A 19,846-nucleotide genomic window follows, 5' to 3' on the forward strand; every position below is an offset into this window, starting at 1 on the left:
TTGCTATAAGGTAAACCCCGACCCTTTTCGAACTGCTACACTTGATCCCATTGAGCCACTCCACCCGATCTGCTTATCCACCATCTCGATCAACGATAATAAGAATAATGGGATGGTTAATCTACAAAGTTTTGCTTTTTGAAAGGGTCGGGGTTTACCCAAAGTTTAACCGCATGCCCGCAACTTCCCTGACACACTTGGATTTGAAACATGTTGCATGAACTTGTACTAGTGCTAAAATCCATCATTTGGTAGGATAATTTCTTCCTAAAAAACTTGATTTTGCACTCGAGCTTTTCTAGAAGGTTTATTTTTGTGAAATCTTCGTCGTTAAGAAACAAGATGGTCCAACTAAAAAAAATTGATTCACAACATACTGTCGGCAAAATAGCTTGACTCGCCATGCGTTAACAGTTGGTGAGTATGGTGGCAGACACAGCTAAGCCAATGGTAAGAAAATATTAATGTATTAATGATAAATCACACCTGTCTCCAACCGGTATAATTATTATGGACGGTTGCGACAAATGAGCGAATACAAAGCCAACTCATACATACGACACCATAGTCAACGACCATAATTAGCTTTCACATATAGCGTACCCTCACTCACCATGTAAAGTCATGACGCTAAGGGTTGGTGGACCCAGTTGTCCGGTGTCAAAGACAAAGCTAACTAAGTGGTAAAAATATTAATATATTAATGGTAAATCACATCTGTCTCTAACCGGTGCAATTATCATGGACGGTGGGGACAAATGGGCGGACAAATGACACAGTTGCCCGGTGGTAGAGACAACCATGCCAATGCTAAGAAAATATTAACGTATTAATGAAAAAATCACACCTATCTCCAACCGTATAATTATTATGGACGGTTACGATAAATGAGCGGATGCAAGGCCAACTCATACATACAACGCCATAGTCAACGATCATAATTAGTTTTCCACATTTAGCGTGCCCTCACTCATCATGTAAAGCCATGTCGTTACGAGTTGGTGGACCCGATTGTCAGCTGGCAAAGACACAGCTAAACTAGTGGTAAAAAAATCGATGTATTAACGATAAACCATACCTGTCTCCAACCGGTGCAATTATCATGGCCGGTGGGGACAAAACAAGCGGATAAGACCAACAACTCATACATACAGCACCATAGTCAATGACCATAATTGGCTTCCATATATACCCACCATCCCACCCTCCCAATATGTACCCCTTCAGCAAGAAACAAATGTAAATGGTAGGTCATTAACTAGAAACCTTAACCATAACCTCCCAACAGATAAAACCACACGGACGGTGCCCCCCGCGCGTGCCACTGCGCGTGGGCCACCCGCCATTAACCCACGCGCAAGGGATTTGCGCCGCGTCCTCTTTAAAACCCCCCTTCAACCTCGGGCTTTGCTCGTCCGTCCCATCCATCGACGCCTCTCGCCCCCTGCTCCTCCTCGCCACCCAACGCCCACTTGTCTTCCCGTAGAGCCAGCAGTTCCGGCGCCTCGGCAATGGAGGACGGCCGGAGTGATGCCAAGGAGGCCAGCATGATCGAGCTGGCCGCGTCCTTGGAGAAGGTCCGCCAGATCGAGGGCGGCGGCGACGGCAACAATGTCGACGGCAACAAGAAGCTGTGGGGGCTCCTCCGGCTGTTCATGGCCTGCATGGTCTCCGGCGGGATCCAGTACGGCTGGGCGCTGCAGCTCTCCCTCCTCTCGCCCTACTCCCAGGTACGTGGATGCTGGTTATTTCCCCTTGTTGAGCTCCTCCATCCCCTTTGTCTCATACTTCTTTTTCACCATTGTTCTTCGTGCTGTGATTGTTTTTCTCTGACATCTCGTGTTCATCCTTGGGTTGCAGACACTTGGGATTCCCCACCAGTACGTCTCCCTGACCTGGATCTGCGGCCCCATCGCAGGATTTGTGGTGAGTTTTCTTGCGGTTTTATCCCCGTCACTAGTTTCCTTTTCAGTGTTCGGTGGAAAAAAGAATGAGAATTTGTTGTTAAGGCACGAAATCTGGAAAATCTGAAACTACCACACGCACGTAGCCAGTAAGCGAATCTGCTGTATTCACGTAGTAAAAGGGAAATGGATCGATCGTTTTCATATCCGTTCATTATTCCCGGCTACCAAACCCGATGCACTAAAAAGGAAAGGGGCTAAAAAAGGCATTACTAATTAATTGATTTGCTAATCGGTTCGCCATGGCCAGGTGCAACCCATCGTGGGCTACTACAGCGACCGGTGCACCGCCAGGATGGGCCGGCGGCGGCCCTTCATCCTCGTCGGATGCATCATAATCTGCGTCTCGGTAAGTCACCACCAAATTAATCGTCGCGTTTTCTTCTTCTTCATCTTCAAGTTGTCAATGCAACCAGTCTTGTGCTGACGCCGTCGATTAATTGTGCTGATTGGCCCAAACTAACGTGCAGGTGCTCCTCATCGGCTTCTCTGCGGACATCGGGCGCGCGCTCGGCGACACCAAGGAGCACTGCAGCGTGAGCACGGGCCCTCGATGGGCCGCCGCCGCCATCTACATTGTTGGCTTCTGGTTCCTCGACTTCGCCAACAACACCGTCCAGGGGCCTGCTCGTGCCATGATGGCCGATCTTTCCGGTGAGCGTTCAAGCCAGCTCAAGCTCCGGCCGCCTTCCTTCAATGTCGATGTTTCTTGTCATATATACTGATCAGAGGAGCTCGATTGCGTGCAGCTGGGAACCATGGCCCCAACGTCGGCCAGGCAGTCTTCTGCCTGTGGATGGCCATCGGCAACGTCCTCGGCTACACGGCCGGCGCCAACGGCAAGTGGCACGAGTAAGTTCTTTTCTTCTTCTTCTCTCTTCCCGGGCGTCATCTACCGCGTGGACGGACCGAGACTGACGCCGTTGGTTGCAGGTGGTTCCCTTGGCTGAAATCCTCGGCGTGCTGCGACGCTTGCGCAAACCTCAAGGGCGCCTTCCTCACCGCTGTGCTCCTCATTATCATCAGCATGACGGTCACCATGTACCTCGCCGGCGAGAAGCAGCTCGACAAGGCCGACGTCCAGGCCGCCTCCGGCCGCGGCTGCCTCTCCGCCTTCGGCGACCTCTTCAAGAGCTTGAAGAACCTCCCCCCTTCCATGTTCAAAGTGCTCGCCGTCACGGCCATTACCTGGGTACGTAGTACTATAGCTGCACTGCACGCCGATCGTCCTCACTTCATGCCATGCACCCGTTGATCTGACTGACATTGTCCTGCATGCCGCTCTGTTTTGTTTTTCTTCAGCTCGCCTGGTTCCCCTTCTTCCAGTACGACACCGACTGGATGGGCCGGGAGATCTACCACGGCGTGCCGCAGGGGCCCAAGGCGTCCGTCTACGACGCCGGCGTCCGCGAGGGCGCCATCGGCCTGCTCCTCAGCTCCATCACCCTCGGGGCCACCTCCTTCCTCATCCCCAAGCTCTGCCGCAAGCTCACGTCCAAGGTCGTCTGGTCCATCAGCAACTTCATGGTGTTCGGCATCATGACGGCCATGGTCGTCGTCGGCTTGATCTCCACCAAGGGGTACAACGCGGCCCTGACCGCCAACCTCACCGGGCCCGACCCCAAGCTCAAGGCCATCGCGCTCACGCTCTTCGCGCTCATCGGAATCCCGCAGGCCGTGAGTCCACACGCACCATGGCTCCTGCTGCTGATCTAATTTGATCTGCTTTAATTTGCATGCCCACTGACTATTCTTTTTTCAAAATGCTGTTCGTGCAGGTGCTGTTCAGTGTGCCATGGGCTGTTGCTTCTGAGGTCGTTGCCGCGGAGGAGGATGATGGCCAAGGCCAAGGCCTCGCCATTGGTGTCCTCAACATTGCCATCGTCGTGCCACAGGTTTTCAATCTATTGCCATGGCAACTCGATCGTCAGGCTGTTTGTTAACTGGGGCCTGACTTTTAACCTGTTTCTTTTCATTGCCCTTTGTGCAGTTGATCATCGCGCTCACCGCCGGGCCCATCGACAAGGCCTTCGGGAAGGACAACACGCCGGCATTCGGCATCGGCGGCGCCTTCGCCTTCATCTGCGCCATCCTGGCGCTCATCCTGCTCCCCAAGACAAGGGGCAATTCCAACGCCGCCGTCATGGCCGGAGGGCACTGATATGGCGGTACATCTTGAGGAGAGCCCGGCGGGGACTTGGGCTGCAAACTACAGTAGTTGTTCTCTAGCTAGCTGATGTCGATATATATGTGAGCCAAGGTCGTGTTTCTGTTTTCATTTCCACTGCCGTTTGTTCATTCGTCATGCTTTTAGCTGGGACTGGGACTCTGGGAGTGCAGTGGTAGAGGACGAGACGAGTTCCCTGGTCGCAATGTTTTAGTTGTTCTGGGAACCTCTTGAAAAAATTCAAGTGAGATGAACATTGGTAATCTGTACCGATTTAATATATTTGCGCGTCATGGAGAGTAATCTCCAGACATTAATATATTTTGTTTGCTCAAACGTGTTTCCAACTTGCGGCCCGGCAAAATTTCTTGCCCCAGCTAATAATTAGAGAAAGCGAGGGAAAAGAAAGAACAAAAACACCTTCCTCTTTGACTCCCAAGAAAAATTCTCAAAAAAGGCTGACTGCAAGAAAAGGTCTTCCCTCTTTTTTGTGACCGTCTACCCCCATGTGCCTGAAAATAAATTCACCTCTGCTTCGGCCACTTCTCCCAGCCGCTTCACTGTTCATCTTCTTCCCCAATGGTGCAGACCACCTCCGACCCACCCCTAACCGCCTTCTCCGGCTATCCTCTGCACCCCCACCCCTAAAGATAGATAGTGGGACTGCCTCTTCTCCGATGAGCTCGGAATAAACTAGAAAAGGTGACGACACGAAGAAAATTTTCAGGCACCCGAGATATAGCAAAGCTGCTTTTTTTCTACAAGAAAAATAGTCCTTGCACACTGAACACACCCAATCTTCCTAAATCTGTTTACACAAAAGTAGTCCTTGCACACTGAACATCACCTATGTTTACACAAAAGTAGTCTGGACGAATCAACCAAAGAGACACCATACTTATGAGCTCAGCGTCCGTTTCATCTTTCAAAGAGGCAGGCACACCAGACTAAGACATGAGCAGCATATGCTTCCCTGCAACGAGCAAAACAAAGGCCATGTGACATGCCAAAGCTAGGCGGTTAGGTTTCCCTTCTAAACGGAGACATGCAAGATGGAGCTGGAACTCTGAAGCCCTGCTCTGCTCAGGCCTATATAAAGACCAAGGACCAGGACGATAGAGCACATCTCACACTACCACACACCGACACACGAGACCACAGAGAGCCAAAAGGGCTACCACGACCATGTCGATGGCTCCCAAGATGATCGGCGTGACCATCTTGCTGGTGCTCCTGGCGCTGGCCCCGAGCGACGGCCAGGTGATGCCGGTCCCCTGCTGCCGCCTCAACTGCTGTGATGGTAGACCCGAGTGCTGCTCCCCTGGCCTCGTCGCCGCCGTGGCGCCCATCGTACCGGCCGCCGCAAACGTAGCAGGGCCGGCCGCCGCCGGTGCCGCGTCTCGCAAGGTCTTCCCCGGAAACTAGCGGTCGAGGTGTACAGTACTACCCCGCCGCTTGTGGTTAATTGCAAGTATGCTCCGGCCAAGCGAAGTTCTACGTACCTGCACCTGGCCAGCTACCTAAGTTCAGCGTCGGAGTAATTAACCACGGGTAGCCTAACCGACTACCCCTGGCTCTTCAAAAAATTTATCAGGCCTTTGGGCCTTCCAGCACTCCAAGCATTTGGGCCGCCTTCCCCGGCCGGCTACCTCTAAAAGCCGACTCTCGGAAGGCGACCCAGCCTCACCGACTCCAAGAAGCCGGCCAAGAAGGACGCCGACTCCTAGAAGCCGGCCAAGACCACAACCGCTCCTACATAACGACGACCTGACGGGGCATGGCCACAGTGCGGCCCACGACCCCCGAAGCCCGAGGCAGGCATGGCTACAGGAGGCCGTACGGGAGGGATGTCACCCGTGCGGCCCGGCACTGTAGCCACGCCAGCCGCGACGTCATCCACGACCTCCTCCTGTACGGCCCAAGGACTGCGGGCCCCTTCAGTCAGAGAGAGGCGTGAAGGCGGCCCGGCTCTTCCTAGTCGGCCGGGAGCATAGCCGGCCTCCAGAAGCCGGCGACTCCCTTCCTCGAAGCAGGAGCCCCATTAAGGAGACAAGACGGGGTGAAGCTACAGTGATAGCCCCCGAGGCGGCCCACTGTAGCCATGCTCACCCCGACAAGGCCCTCATCATCAGAGGCGCGGCTACAGTAAGCAGCCGCCGACAAAACCCTAGGCGGTGGGGCCGGCCTGTCGACCAGGTAGCCGGCAGCCAGCGGGACCCACCAGCCGGCGGGACCCAGCAGCCGACGGAGGAGCCGGCGAGCGTAGACACTGATGGCTGGGACCAGATCCCAGTCGGATTACTATTGTACCCTCGTGGGGGTAGGCCTATATAAACCCCCCGGAGCACCCATGCAAAGGGTTCGCACCTCTGCATGTTTGGCTTCCAAGCATAGCACACGCACACACACCATAGATAGAGAGAGCAAGAGCTAGCCCTGTTCTTCTTCTCCCTTGATCCCAACAGCTCTAGGAGCGATTGTAGCTACCCCTTATCGATCTAGTGATCATGCGGAGACCCCGCAGAGCAGGACTAGGGGTGTTATCTCCTCGGAGAGCCCCGAACCTGGGTAAGATTCGCCGGCGTGCATGTCTTCGCCTCATCCCGTTTCCAGGCACCGGCGACGTTTTATTGGCTCCCACAATGATAAGCCATCCCTTGGCATATGTCGCACCAACCACCCGACATTTGGCGCCCACCATGGGGCAAGGTGCACCGTCGTCCGGACACCTGTTCTGGACGGGAACCCTCTTCTTTCCCCGCGAGCGCAGCCAGCCTGCTGCGCCCGATGGCGTTTGCCCCGACGCGCTGCAAGGCGTCGACGACGTCTGCGCAGCGAGCCGCCTCGCCGATCTGCTCGGCGAGACTCGCATCTCCGACGAGCCTGCGTCCGACGCAGGCACCGACTACCCCGAGAGCCGCCTCGTCAGCCTCCTCGACCAACTTCACGTCTCTAGCGAGCCTGCTGCGGACATGGAGTCTGTCGGCTCCACCGACCCGATGCTCATCGATTCCGACACCGCGTCGCTCGACGCCTACCCCTCCGACGTGGTGGTCTTCGACGACCCACTCCCTCGAGCTGACAGCGGCAGCAGCGCTGTCACCGAAGTGCTGGTCATCAGCCACGTCTCCAACTCGGGCGGAAGCGCCCGCGACGCTCAGCAAGCGGCGATGCACGACCTCTCCGTCCCCCTCCCAGCCGACGCCGACGCCGAGACCCTGGAGGCACGCCGTCTTGCCCTCATCGCGGAGAGCAAGAAGATAGCCTCGGTGAGACGCCTCACCGAGGCCCACCAGCGCGAAGTTGACCGCGCCGCCTTCGGGACGCCGCCGCCTAGCGGCCCGAGCCGAGCCGGCTTCGTCCAGAAGCGCGGCGCAGCCGTTGCCGGCATGCTGGGCGCAGATCGCCCCGTCTACGCCACCCCGCTCGAGAATCTGCGAGCCGCTCAGGCGGCTGCAGAGGAGCTCCATGGGCTGGGAGCCGATGAGCTCCCCTACATGACAAGACGGATCCAGTAGCTGATTGACGCGGCTGCAGAACGGCACGAAGCCGGCGCCCGTGCGGATAGTCATCCCCCGCGCAGGGAACACGCCGTGACGTCCCGTTCGCCGACTGCGAGCGGCACGCGCCAGAGGAAAGACAAGGAGCCGGCTGCCAGCCGCAGCCGGACTCGCATCACTATCGAGCGCGACCCGGATGGCCGACCGCGGTCGAACACCAAGGAAACCTGCCGCCTCCCCCGCCTCGAAGAGAAAGACGCCTCACTCCGCCGCCCATCACGCATCCGACTCTTGGCGACCGACTCGGCCGCCGAGAAGGAGTCGGCGAGAGTGACGCCCGCCACAGGATCGACCGCCTTGCTCGGTCCTTGGCGTTAGAAGAAGAAGACGATGTCGGCCCGCCATGCTTTGGCCCCCGCATCCGCGACGAGCCCTTCCCCAAAGGGTTCTCGCTCCCCAGAGACACACCCAAGTACAACGGCTCGGTGAAGCCGGAAGATTGGCTCATCGACTACTCCACAGCCGTCAGCAACACCAACGGCAATCGGCGCGTCGCCGTGAAGTACGTCCCCTTGATGCTGCAGGGGACGACGCGCACGTGGCTCAACAGCCTCAAGCCATACAGCATCAACAGCTGGCTGGACTTCACCGAGGTTTTCGCCCGCAACTTCACCACCACCTACAAGCGGCCTCCCAAGCCTCGCCAGCTCTCCCTCTGCGTCCAAGGGCCCAACGAGTCGACCCGCGACTACCTCACGCGATGGGCCGAGCTCCGCAACTCCTGCGAGGGAGTGCACGAGGTCCAGGCCATCGAGTACTTCACTGCCGGGTGCCGAGAGGGCACCCTCCTCAAGCACCGACTCCTCTGCGACGAGCCGGCTACCCTCGATGAGTTGCTGATCACTGCCGACAAGTATGCCACTGCCGACTCCTCCATGAAGACCGAGCTCCGAGTGGACGCCTCGGGGAAGGTAGTCGCTCCGGCTCCCAGGACGCCGGCTGGCGACCCAAACCGGCGCCCCCACCAGAACGACCACAAGTGCAAGGGCCCCATGCCGACTTCCTCCAGTCGGCAGGTGGCCACAGTTGAAGACGAGCAGCCCGAGGAGCGGCCCGCTCCCAAGAAGAAGGGAGGCCGGCCGCCCTGGCAGCCGTCCTTCTCCTACGAACAAGCACTCGATGCCCCCTGCAAGTTCCACAGCGGCGCGAAGCCGTCCAACCATACAACACGGAAATGCCACTGGCTCACCCGCATCACCAAGGGCGAAGGGATGGTGCCGCCTCCGCCTCCCGGCCCGCCGCCTCCAGCTCCCCAGCAGCCGGCGGCCCGGCCGGCAGTCGGCGCCATCCAAGACGAGTTCCCCGAAGCGCACGACGCCTACGTCGTCTTCACGAGTCAAGTCGACGACAAGCGCAGCCGACGCCGGCAACACCAAGAAGTAAACGCGGTCGCCTCTAGCACCGCCGAATTCATGCACTGGTCGGAAAAGCCCATCAGCTGGAGCCAGGCCGACCACCCAGAGGTGATGCCTTCGCCTGGCTCCTATGCTATGGTCTTGGACGTCACCCTTGCGACGGAGAGGCGAGCCGCCAGATTTTCCCGCGTCCTGATAGACGGCGGAAGCAGTATCAACATACTGTACCGCGACACCATGGACAAGCTGAACATCAAAGCAAAGCAGCTCATGCCGAGCCGCACTGTCTTCCATGGTATCGTGCCCGGCCTATCTTGCTCTCCAATCGGCAAGATCAAGATGGATGTTCTCTTCGGAGACAAAGATCACTTTCGCCGGGAAGCAATATGGTTCGAGGTGGTGGATTTGGAGAGCCCCTATCATGCACTACTTGGCCGACCTGCTTTGGCCAAGTTCATGGCTGTGCCCCACTATGCCTACCTGAAGATAAAGATGTCGAGCTCGAGGGGGATCATCACGGTAGCCGGCGACTACAAGAAGTCCATCGAGTGCGCCATGGCCAGCAGCCGGCTGGCCGAGTCCCTCGTGGTAGCCGAAGAGAAGAAGGTGTTGGAGCGGGTTGTGGCCATGACCGGCAAGCAGCCGGCCTTGTCCCCCAACCCCAAGGACTGTGATGCGCAGGGCTCCTTCCAGCCTGCGAAAGAGACAAAGAAGATACCTCTGGACCCGGAACACCCGGAGAGGTTCGCCGTGATTGGGGCGAACTTGGACAGTAAATAGGAAGGCGAGCTCGCCGACTTCCTCCGTGAGAATCGAGACATCTTTGCATGGTCCCCAAAGGACATGCCGGGTGTCCCGAAGGATTTCGCCGAGCACAAGTTACATGTCCGAGCTGATGCGAAGCCGGTCAGGCAACCCCTCCGCCGACTATCAAAAGAGAAGCGAAGAATCGTGGGAGAAGAGATAGCCCGGCTCCTTGCAGCCGGCTTCATCATGGAAGCGTTCTTTCCAGAATGGCTTGCCAATCCAGTTCTGGTTTTGAAGAAGAATAACAAGTGGCGCATGTGTATAGACTACACAAGCTTGAACAAGGCCTGCCCAAAGGATCTGTTTGCTTTGCCACGGATTGATCAAGTAATAGACTCCACAGCCGGATGCGAGCTGTTGTGTTTTTTGGATGCATACTCAGGGTATCATCAGATCAAGTTGGACCCGGCTGACCGCCTGAAGACTGCCTTCATCACACCCTTTGGAGCTTTCTGCTACCTGACAATGACATTCGGCTTGAGAAACGCCGGTGCCACTTTTCAGCGTTGCATGCAGAAATGTCTCTTGAAACAACTCGGCAGAAATGCCCACGTCTACGTAGACGACATTGTGGTGAAGACAGAGAAGCGCGGTACCCTGCTGGAAGACCTGAAGGAAACATTTGCCAACTTGCGCCGATTCCAGATCAAGCTCAACCCCGAGAAGTGTGTGTTCGGAGTGCCAGCCGGCCAGCTGCTAGGCTTTTTGGTATCCGAACGCGGCATTGAGTGCAACCCTGTCAAGATCAAGGCCATCGAGAGGATGGAGATACCCACCAAGTTGCGAGATGTGCAGAAGTTCACTGGCTGCTTAGCCTCCCTGAACCGTTTTATCAGCCGACTAGGAGAGAAGACTCTCCCCCTGTACCGACTCATGAAGAAGTCCACTCACTTTGAGTGGAATGATCAAGCCGACCAAGCCTTCCATGAGTTGAAGAAAATGTTGACCACTCCGCCTGTCCTGGCTGCGCCGACTGAAAAGGAGCCCATGCTCCTCTACATCGCCGCGACAAGCCGAGTCGTCAGCACTGTTGTTGTGGTCCAGCGCCCGGAGGAAGGCCGAGCCCAGCTGGTCCAGAGGCCGGTCTACTATCTCAGCGAAGTACTATCTAGCTCAAAGCAAAACTACCCGCACTACCAGAAGATGTGCTATGGGGTGTACTTCGCTGCCAAGAAATTGAAGCCCTACTTCCAAGAGCACCCCATCACGGTCGTGTGCACTGCCCCGCTCGCCGAGATCATAGGCAGCCGGGATGCATCCGGCCGGGTGGCCAAATGGGCCATTACCTTGGCGCCCTACACGATCTTCTATCAACCCCGCACCGCCATCAATTCGCAAGCATTGGCCGACTTCCTCGTCGACTGGGCCGAGACCCAGTACTTACCGCCGGCTCCCGACTCTACCCATTGGCGGATGCACTTTGACGGGTCCAAGATGCGCACCGGCTTGGGAGCCGGCATCGTCCTCACCTCTCCCAAAGGCGACAAGCTCAAGTACACGCTGCAGATCCACTTCGCCGCCTCCAACAACGTGGCCGAGTACGAGGCGCTCGTACATGGGCTCCGGCTAGCCAAAGAACTCGGCATACGCCGGATCCTGTGCTACGGCGACTCAGACTTAGTGGTCCAGCAATCATCTGGCGACTGGGACGCCAAAGACGCAAACATGGCAAGCTACCGATTCCTCGTCCAGCAGATGAGCGGATACTTCAAAGGGTGCGAGTTCCTTCACGTGCCAATGGCTGACAACGACCAAGCAGATGCCCTAGCACGGATCGGCTCCACCCGACAAGCCATACCGACTGGTGTCTCCCTCCAGCGCCTCCTCAAGCCGTCCATCAAGCCGTCTCCAGAGTCGGATTCCATCTTCGTACCGCCTGCACCAGAAACAGCTGGATCCGGCTCAAGAAATCCTGCAGGCGGCACGGGGACTTCGACGACTGCCCCGGGGACTGACGTAGTCGCACCCGGCCCAAGGACCTCAGAGCCCGGCCCGGGGACTGCAGCAGTCGGCCCGGGGACTGCAACGACGCAAGAAGTGGTGGTCGACCCCAACGCAACACCCAACCCACCCACCCGAGTCATGGTGGCCACATTAACAGCAGAAGAAGTCATAGCTCCCTCGTGGGCCCAGCCCATCCTCAAGTTCCTAGTCAGCAGAGAGCTGCCGGCTGATGAGATCGCAGCAAGACTAGTGCAACGACGAGCCGCAGCTTACACAATAATCAACAGGGAGCTTGTGAAGCGCAGCGTCACTGCAATCTTCCAGCGTTGCGTCGAGCCAGAAAAAGGAGTGGCAATCCTCAAAGACATCCACCAAGGCGAATGCGGCCATCACGCCGCCTCAAGATCCCTCGTGGCCAAAGCTTTCCGCCATGGGTTCTTCTGGCCGACTGCCTTGGAGGATGCTAAAGAAATAGTCAAGACCTGCAGAGGATGTCAAGTCTTCAGTTCCAAACAACACCTACCGGCTTCTGCCCTCAAGACCATTCCCCTCACCTGGCCTTTTGCTGTCTGGGGACTGGACATGGTGGGCCCTTTCAAGACGGCCCGCGGTGTCTTGACACATCTACTCGTTGCTGTGGACAAGTTCACAAAGTGGATCGAAGCAAAGCCGATTAAGAAGCTGAACGGGCCGACTGCCGTGACATTCATCACCGACATCACTACTCGGTACGGCGTGCCGCACAACATCATCACCGACAACGGCACGAACTTCGCCAAAGGCGCACTGGCACGTTTCTGCGCGACACAGGGCATCCGACTGGACTTAGCGTCCGTTGCCCACCCGCAGTCAAACGGCCAAGTCGAGCGAGCAAATGGACTTATCCTCTCCGGCATCAAGCCCCGACTGGTTGTACCACTGGAGCGATCGGCCGGCTGCTGGCTCGAAGAACTGCCGGCTGTCCTCTGGAGTCTGCGCACTACACCCAACAAGTCAACCGGCTTCACTCCATTCTTCCTTGTGTACGGTGCCGAGGCTGTCATCCCAACAGACATCGAGTTCGACTCGCCTCGGATCACCATGTACACGGAGGAGGAAGCCAAAGAAGCAAGAGAAGACGGTGTCGACCTACTGGAAGAAGGCCGGCTGTTAGCCCTCAGCCGGTCCGCCATTTACCAGCAAGGCCTGCGCCGCTACTACAACCGCAAGGTCAAGCCAAGATCCTTCCAAGAGGGCGACCTTGTGCTCCGGCTGATCCAACGAACAGCCGGCCAGCACAAGCTCTCGGCCCCTTGGGAAGGCCCCTTCGTCGTCAGCAAGGCACTCGGCAACGACTCCTACTACTTGATCGACGCGCAAAAGCCAAGAGCACGCAAGAGAGACGACTCCGGCAAGGAGTCGGAGCGACCATGGAACGCAAACCTCCTAAGACGATTTTACAGCTGAAAAGCAGTATGTATCACGCTACCCCTTTTGTATTAAGTTACAAACCAACAGGCCCCCCGAACAGTACTCGGGGACTGCCTTTTATTTATCTATGAATGACGAGTGTCATATCCATGAATGTATTATTACATTTTGAAATCTTGTCCAGCACCGGGTCCGACTAGTCGGCCCGAGGACTGGCCGCCTTGAGCTATGTTCTAAGTTCTTCCCGAAGTCAGCAAAGTAGTGCGCCGGCTCCCAAGTCCTCTCTTGTTGAAAGTCGCAGCTCAAAGAACTGACTGTCCGACTAGCAAGAGAGAAGACAGAAGGGACGCCAACACGAAAAATGGCTAAAGAACAACTAACCTATATAGCAAAGAGACGGCCTCCATATACGCCTGCCGGCTGCCACAGCAGCCGGCTGGCCGGCTTCCTAAAAAACTTAGCTTAAGTCCAGTAGAGCTAAAGGTACTTCCCCCTCCCCAATCGGCCAGGCACTCCCGGCTACAGTTTGTAGAACAACTGTTTGACTAGGGAGGCGGAACCAAGGGAGGGCGGCAAAGGAAAAAAGCAGAAGGACAAAAAGCGAAAGTACAAGGAAAAACCGATTGCATAGCTTATATACATAAAGCCGCCTAAAGGCTGGCAACAGACTTGAGTTTCAATACACCCAGTGGGTGGAATTGTGCAGACTTAACCAAACATTGTTCAAAAGCAACAAGACAGGAAAACAAAAGAAAGAAGACTAAGGTGCGACTTGGAGGCCGAGCTGATCGGTGAAGGCAGCTCGCCGGCTGAAGGAGTGGCCGCCTAGTTGGTCCCGGCCTGACCACCTCCCGCGGCAGGAGACGCACTCGCACGCGACGTAGTGCTGGAGGCGCGGTCAGGCTGGCCGGCTTCTCCACCAGCCGGCTCGGCGTCTTCACCCTCCTCCTCCTCCTCCTCGCCCTTGTCGCTGGAGTCGATCTCCTCCGCCGAGTCCTCGCCATGCGCCGGGTCCAGCCCGAACCAATCTTCCGGCTGGGCGACTCCATTGTCGTCCACCTCGGGGGCGAAGACGTTGGTGTCGGTGTAGTCGGCGATCGCCGAAGCTCGCCGAATGATGGCCGGCCGCGCCGGCTCCAGCTCCGTGTCGGCTTGCTGCCGCCAGGTCGACAGCTGGTCCAGGTTCAAGCCGGGGTACCAGGCCTTGACGAACTCCAGCGCCCGCCTGGCGCCGGAGTGAGCCGCTGACGCCTTCCAAGCCTCGAAGCGGCCGACGGCCACCTCCAGCCAGTCGGCGGTCCGACTGGGAGTACGCGGGACTACTTGGCCGGGCCAGAGGGCGGCCAAGACCGCCGACCCGGCACGCTGAAGCCGGCGGAGCAGCCTGTGAGCCGGCTGGATGCGAGCCTGGATCGCCAGGAGCTGCTCCTCCAGCGAACGGCCGGCGGTTGGCGAGATCTCGAAGCCGGCTTGCCTCTTCGCCTGGCGACGGGCTTCGACGGCCTGGTTGGCGGCAGTAGAATAGCCGGGGAAGTACTCTGTGCGAAGAAGAAAAGGAAAGAAAAACACCAAAATCAGAAAAACAAGTCGAATGGCGGATGGCAAGAAAGGACGAAGTGGTAGATGACTTACCGTCAACCAGGTCCTCAATCTGGCCATAGCCAGAGACCAGAGTCTGCTTGACCTCTGCCCAGCTGGCCGCCTCCGTCTCGAACTCGGCCTGAAGGGCGGCCTCGCGATCCTGCGCAGCTTTCAGCGCAGCCTTGTGGCCTTCCTCCTGGTCGGCCAGCTTCTTGACCAGGCGGTCACGCTCCCGCACCAAGGCGGCGAGCTCCGCATCCTTGGCACGAAGAGCAGTCTGGGACTCCCCCAGCTGCGCCCTCAGACTGGCGTTGGCCGCTGCAGAGATAGAAGAAAAAGAAGAACAATAAGGAATGATCAAGGAAGATCCGAGCCGACTGCTCAGCAGTCGGCCTGAATCTCGGGGACTACACCCAGTGGGTGCGCTGACGCGCCCCCACATGAGAAAAAGGTCAAGTCACATACCTCGGCTTTCCGTGAGATCGGCGGTCTTCTGAGTCAGCTCCCGAGCCTGGGAGTTGAAGGCAGCCGCTCGGAGATTGTGGTAGTCCTGCAAGACGGACAGAAGACCGACGTGAGAACCAAAGCAGCAAAAACAAAAATCTCCAAGAAGTTCCAAGCCGCCTGCTCAGCAGCCGACTCGGAACTCGGGGACTACACCCAGTGGGTGCGCTGACGCGCCCCCACGAGAGAAATCAAGTTCAAAAAGAGCAAGATGAGAATACTAACCCGGATGGCTGCCCGCGTGGCGAGGAATTCGTCGGTGAACTGCCTCAGCGCCGCGGCTTGGCTCTGCAGCCGGGTTCGGACGTCTTGCGCGGCGACGTTCACCACGGCCGACCCTCCGCCCGTCGTCCACCCCGAGGTAGCGCTGGCCGCCTCCGCGTCTCGAGCCGACGAGCTGGAGCCCACGGCCGGCTGTGGCTCCGACGCAGCCTTCTGCGGTTCAGCCGCGGCCTTCCCCGCACGCCGGCTTGGCGGAACCCGGACCGCCACCTCAGCCCCCGCGGCCGGCTCGCCCCCCGCCGACTGTGCGGGCGCAGGCTCAGGCTGGCGGCCTTGGGTCGTCCTAGTTGGAGGAGTCGGCCCCGGCGCCTCCCCAAGATGACGACGTCGTCGCCGCTTCCTCCCAGCCCCGGCTGGGAACCGCTGGCTCCCCCCGGCGAGGGATGCGCGTCCCCGGGCGCCATGGTGCGCAGGGGGGTGACCATCAAGGCCTCCCCTGCCGCCGCTTCGGCCTCGGCCTCTGCCTGGGCCTTGGCTGCGGCCTCGGCGAGCGCCTTCGCTGCTTCCTCCTCCCGAGCCGCCTGGGCGGCAGCTGCCCTCCGTGCCTCCGCCTCCCGCGCTTCCTGCTCCTCCCGCGCCTCCCGCGCGTTCCTTTCTGTCGCCTCCAGGAGGGCGGCGCGGGGTTCTACGCGGCGGGTGGTGCTCCCAGAGCCCCCTGGCGACTCGATGACGGAGCCGGCCTCCGCCCGCTCAAGTGATAGCGGAGCCCTGGCCGTTGAAAAAGAAGACGAAGACTCAAGAACCACCAAAGGGAAGAAAGAAGGACAGTACGAAGAAAGAGAGAGCTTACGCCGACACCGTCTGCGGTTGCTTCACCACTTTGCGGAAGCGAGCCGCCTTCGCGGCCGCCTCTTCCCGCCTGGTGGCCGCCGCCCCACCCCTAGGCTTCTTCGTCCCGCTGCCGAACATGCCCTGGGTGGCGCGACGTTTCTGGCCTCTACCCCGAGCAGGCTGCGCGCCGGAAGAGCCCGCGCCGCGTCCGGGGGCCGGCTGGCGGGGCGGGACGGCTTCGGTTTCGTCCTTGTCTGGCCAGTCCTTGAAGGTAGCGGTAAACCCGGAGCCGCCTGCTTCACCGCCAGCCGGCTCGGTGGCGTCCTCCATATGGACTGCCCCCAGGTCAGGGTCCTCCTGGTCGTGCTCGGTCCGGTCGGGGACGAAGCGGCACTCCGCGTCCGCCCCGCCGGCCGGCCGAAGCAGAGGACTCTGTCAAAAAGAGCGAGCCGACTGAGTTAGAGTCGGCCCAAAGGAACTCGGCGACAAAGCTGAGAGAGAGAAAGAGAAAAAGAGAAAGGGAGCGTACCGTAGGCGGAGGATTGGCGCGGCTGTATGGCTCCTTGCCAAATTGCCAGTCATCGAAAAGCTGGCAATTGGCGAGGTAGTTCACCATGTCGGCGGCGTCAGGCCGCGGCATCTCCTTGGTACACATCCGGCTCGGATCGAGCTGGCCGCTCATCTGACAAATCAGATGAGGCCGGCTCTGGAGCGGAAGGACCCGGCGTGTGACGAACGCGGCCAGGAGGTCGGGCCCCGTCAGGCCCTCCGACTGGACCATCACCCGCAGGCGGGCGATGGCGGCGTTTCCTCCCTGCGACAGCGTCACCGCCCGGAAGGACCACTGGGGCAGCCTCCCCGCCGGCGGGCCGGCTACGTAAGCCGGCAGGTTGAGGTAGTCACCTCGGGGAGCGATGTTCCGCACGTAGAAGTATGACTTCTGCCACTTCTTCACCGATTGGATCAGCGTGATGACGGGGAAGGGGTTGTCGACGCCTGATCTCCGCGACGCGATGAAGGCGCCGGTCTGAGCCAGCACGCCCCTCACGCGCGTGCCCAGCTTCGACTGGAAGAACTCCCCCCAGAGCTCGAGGGTGGGGAGGACGCCAAGATAGCCCTCGCACAGGGTGACGAAGGCCGACAGCAGCACCACCGCGTTGGGGGTGAGGTGGTGCGGCTGGAGTTGATAGAAGTCCAACCAGGAGCGGAAGAAAGCGCTCACTGGTAGGCCGAAGCCGCGCAGGAAGTGCGAGCGGAAGACCACCCGCTCGCCCTCCCGCGGCGCCGGCCTGACCTCCTTCTCTGGCGCGAGGCGGACCTCCACTTTGTCCGCGCTGGGTAGACGCCGGGTGTCGCGGAGGAAGTCGATGTGGTCGTTGTGAACGATGGATCCATCCCAATCCCCGCCGAGCTGCTCTACGTGGGGAGGCATAGCGGAAGCTGGCACGGCGGCGGAGGAGCGCGCGAAGGAAGAGCGCGGCGGCGAGGCGCCGTCGCAAGAACGAGCAAGGCGAGAAGGCGAAGGAAGCGGGAGGAGCGTGTGAGGGTCTGCCGCCCTCCACCTCCCCCCACTTATAGCCTCGTGCGGCCGAAGAGGCCGGACGTGGGGAGGGACATGGGATTAACTGCGCCCACTCCCCCCACGTCTCGCGTTTATTGCGCATAAGTGCGAGCCGAAACTGCCGCACGGAGCGTGCGGGCGGTTTCGGGATACAAAGGATCCGCGCCTGGGCCGGGGCGCGGACGTGGCGGGCCCCCTCCCTGCGGTGATGTCCCGTCACGCGCGTGGGCTGGCAGGCTTTCCGGCCACGTTGCACGCCAACGGCCCGAGGCCGGCCCGCGGCCCGGTGCACGAGCCTGCGGGTTCCCGCCCCCCGACTCCAGAAGAATTTGACTAAAGGCGGCACGCCTGCACCAAGGCCGGCTCCTAGCTGCCGGCTTGTCATGATAGGAAGCTGATCGAGCTTCTCGAACCCCACTCCACCTCGAAGCCCAATCAGCTTCGGGGACTACTGTCGGAGTAATTAACCACGGGTAGCCTAACCGACTACCCCTGGTTCTTCAGAAAATTTATCAGGCCTTTGGGCCTTCCAGCACTCCAAGCATTTGGGCCGCCTTCCCCGGCCAGCTACCTCTAAAAGCCGACTCCCGGAAGGCGACCCAGCCTCACCGACTCCAAGAAGCCGGCCAAGAAGGACGCCGACTCCTAGAAGCCGGCCAAGACCACAACCGCTCCTACATAACGACGACCTGACGGGGCATGGCCACAGTGCGGCCCACGACCCCCGAAGCCCGAGGCAGGCATGGCTACAGGAGGCCGTACGGGAGGGATGTCACCCGTGCGGCCCGGCACTATAGCCACGCCAGCCGCGACGTCATCCACGACCCCCTCCTGTACGGCCCAAGGACTGCGGGCCCCTTCAGTCAGAGAGAGGCGTGAAGGCGGCCCGGCTCTTCCTAGTCGGCCGGGAGCATAGCCGGCCTCCAGAAGCCGGCGACTCCCTTCCTCGAAGCAGGAGCCCCATTAAGGAGACAAGACGGGGTGAAGCTACAGTGATAGCCCCCGAGGCGGCCCACTGTAGCCATGCTCACCCCGACAAGGCCCTCATCATCAGAGGCGCGGCTACAGTAAGCAGCCGCCGACAAAACCCTAGGCGGTGGGGCCGGCCTGTCGACCAGGTAGCCGGCAGCCAGCGGGACCCACCAGCCGGCGGGACCCAGCAGCCGACGGAGGAGCCGGCGAGCGTAGACACTGATGGCTGGGACCAGATCCCAGTCGGATTACTATTGTACCCCCGGGGGGTAGGCCTATATAAACCCCCCGGAGCACCCATGCAAAGGGTTCGCACCTCTGCATGTTTGGCTTCCAAGCATAGCACACGCACACACACCATAGATAGAGAGAGCAAGAGCTAGCCCTGTTCTTCTTCTCCCTTGATCCCAACAGCTCTAGGAGCGATTGTAGCTACCCCTTATCGATCTAGTGATCATGCGGAGACCCCGCAGAGCAGGACTAGGGGTGTTATCTCCTCGGAGAGCCCCGAACCTGGGTAAGATTCGCCGGCGTGCATGTCTTCGCCTCATCCCGTTTCCAGGCACCGGCGACGTTTTATTGGCTCCCACAATGATAAGCCATCCCTTGGCATATGTCGCACCAACCACCCGACATTCAGTGATTAAATCTGTATGTGTTGAAAGCCAGCTATCTAAGTTTACTACTGTTAATAACCTATGTATGCATGATCGAGTTCCCATGGGATTGTAATTCAGTTTTTTTTTTGTTGTTGCGAAGGAATTGTAATTCTAATGATAATGAATATCTGAAATCGATTATGGTTTTTAATATACGGATGAACCGCTTACTTTTGCCATTGTAATCATAGGGCTTTTGCACATCAACTACATTAACTAGCTATTTGCCCGTGCGTTGCAACAGGGGCATAAATATTCTAGTGGTTCAACGTCGATCATGTCCGACGTATACCTTACACATCGTATTCT

General features: G+C 58.7%; 1 protein-coding gene across 1 annotated transcript; it reads left to right on the top strand.

Moving 5' to 3' along the window:
* Positions 1–1,405: 1,405 nt before the first annotated feature.
* LOC109754638 (sucrose transport protein SUT5-like) lies at positions 1,406–4,467 on the top strand. Its single transcript, XM_020313555.3, has 9 exons — positions 1,406–1,730; positions 1,861–1,926; positions 2,215–2,313; positions 2,435–2,618; positions 2,714–2,816; positions 2,898–3,156; positions 3,267–3,641; positions 3,743–3,859; positions 3,955–4,467. The coding sequence occupies exons 1-9, from the start codon at positions 1,512–1,514 to the stop codon at positions 4,123–4,125; spliced, it is 1,593 nt and encodes a 530-aa protein (XP_020169144.1). The 5' UTR covers positions 1,406–1,511; the 3' UTR covers positions 4,126–4,467.
* The last annotated feature ends 15,379 nt before the right edge of the window (positions 4,468–19,846 follow it).

This window comes from Aegilops tauschii, chromosome 2 (genome assembly GCF_002575655.3).
Source record: "Aegilops tauschii subsp. strangulata cultivar AL8/78 chromosome 2, Aet v6.0, whole genome shotgun sequence".
Lineage (NCBI taxonomy): Eukaryota > Viridiplantae > Streptophyta > Magnoliopsida > Poales > Poaceae > Aegilops > Aegilops tauschii.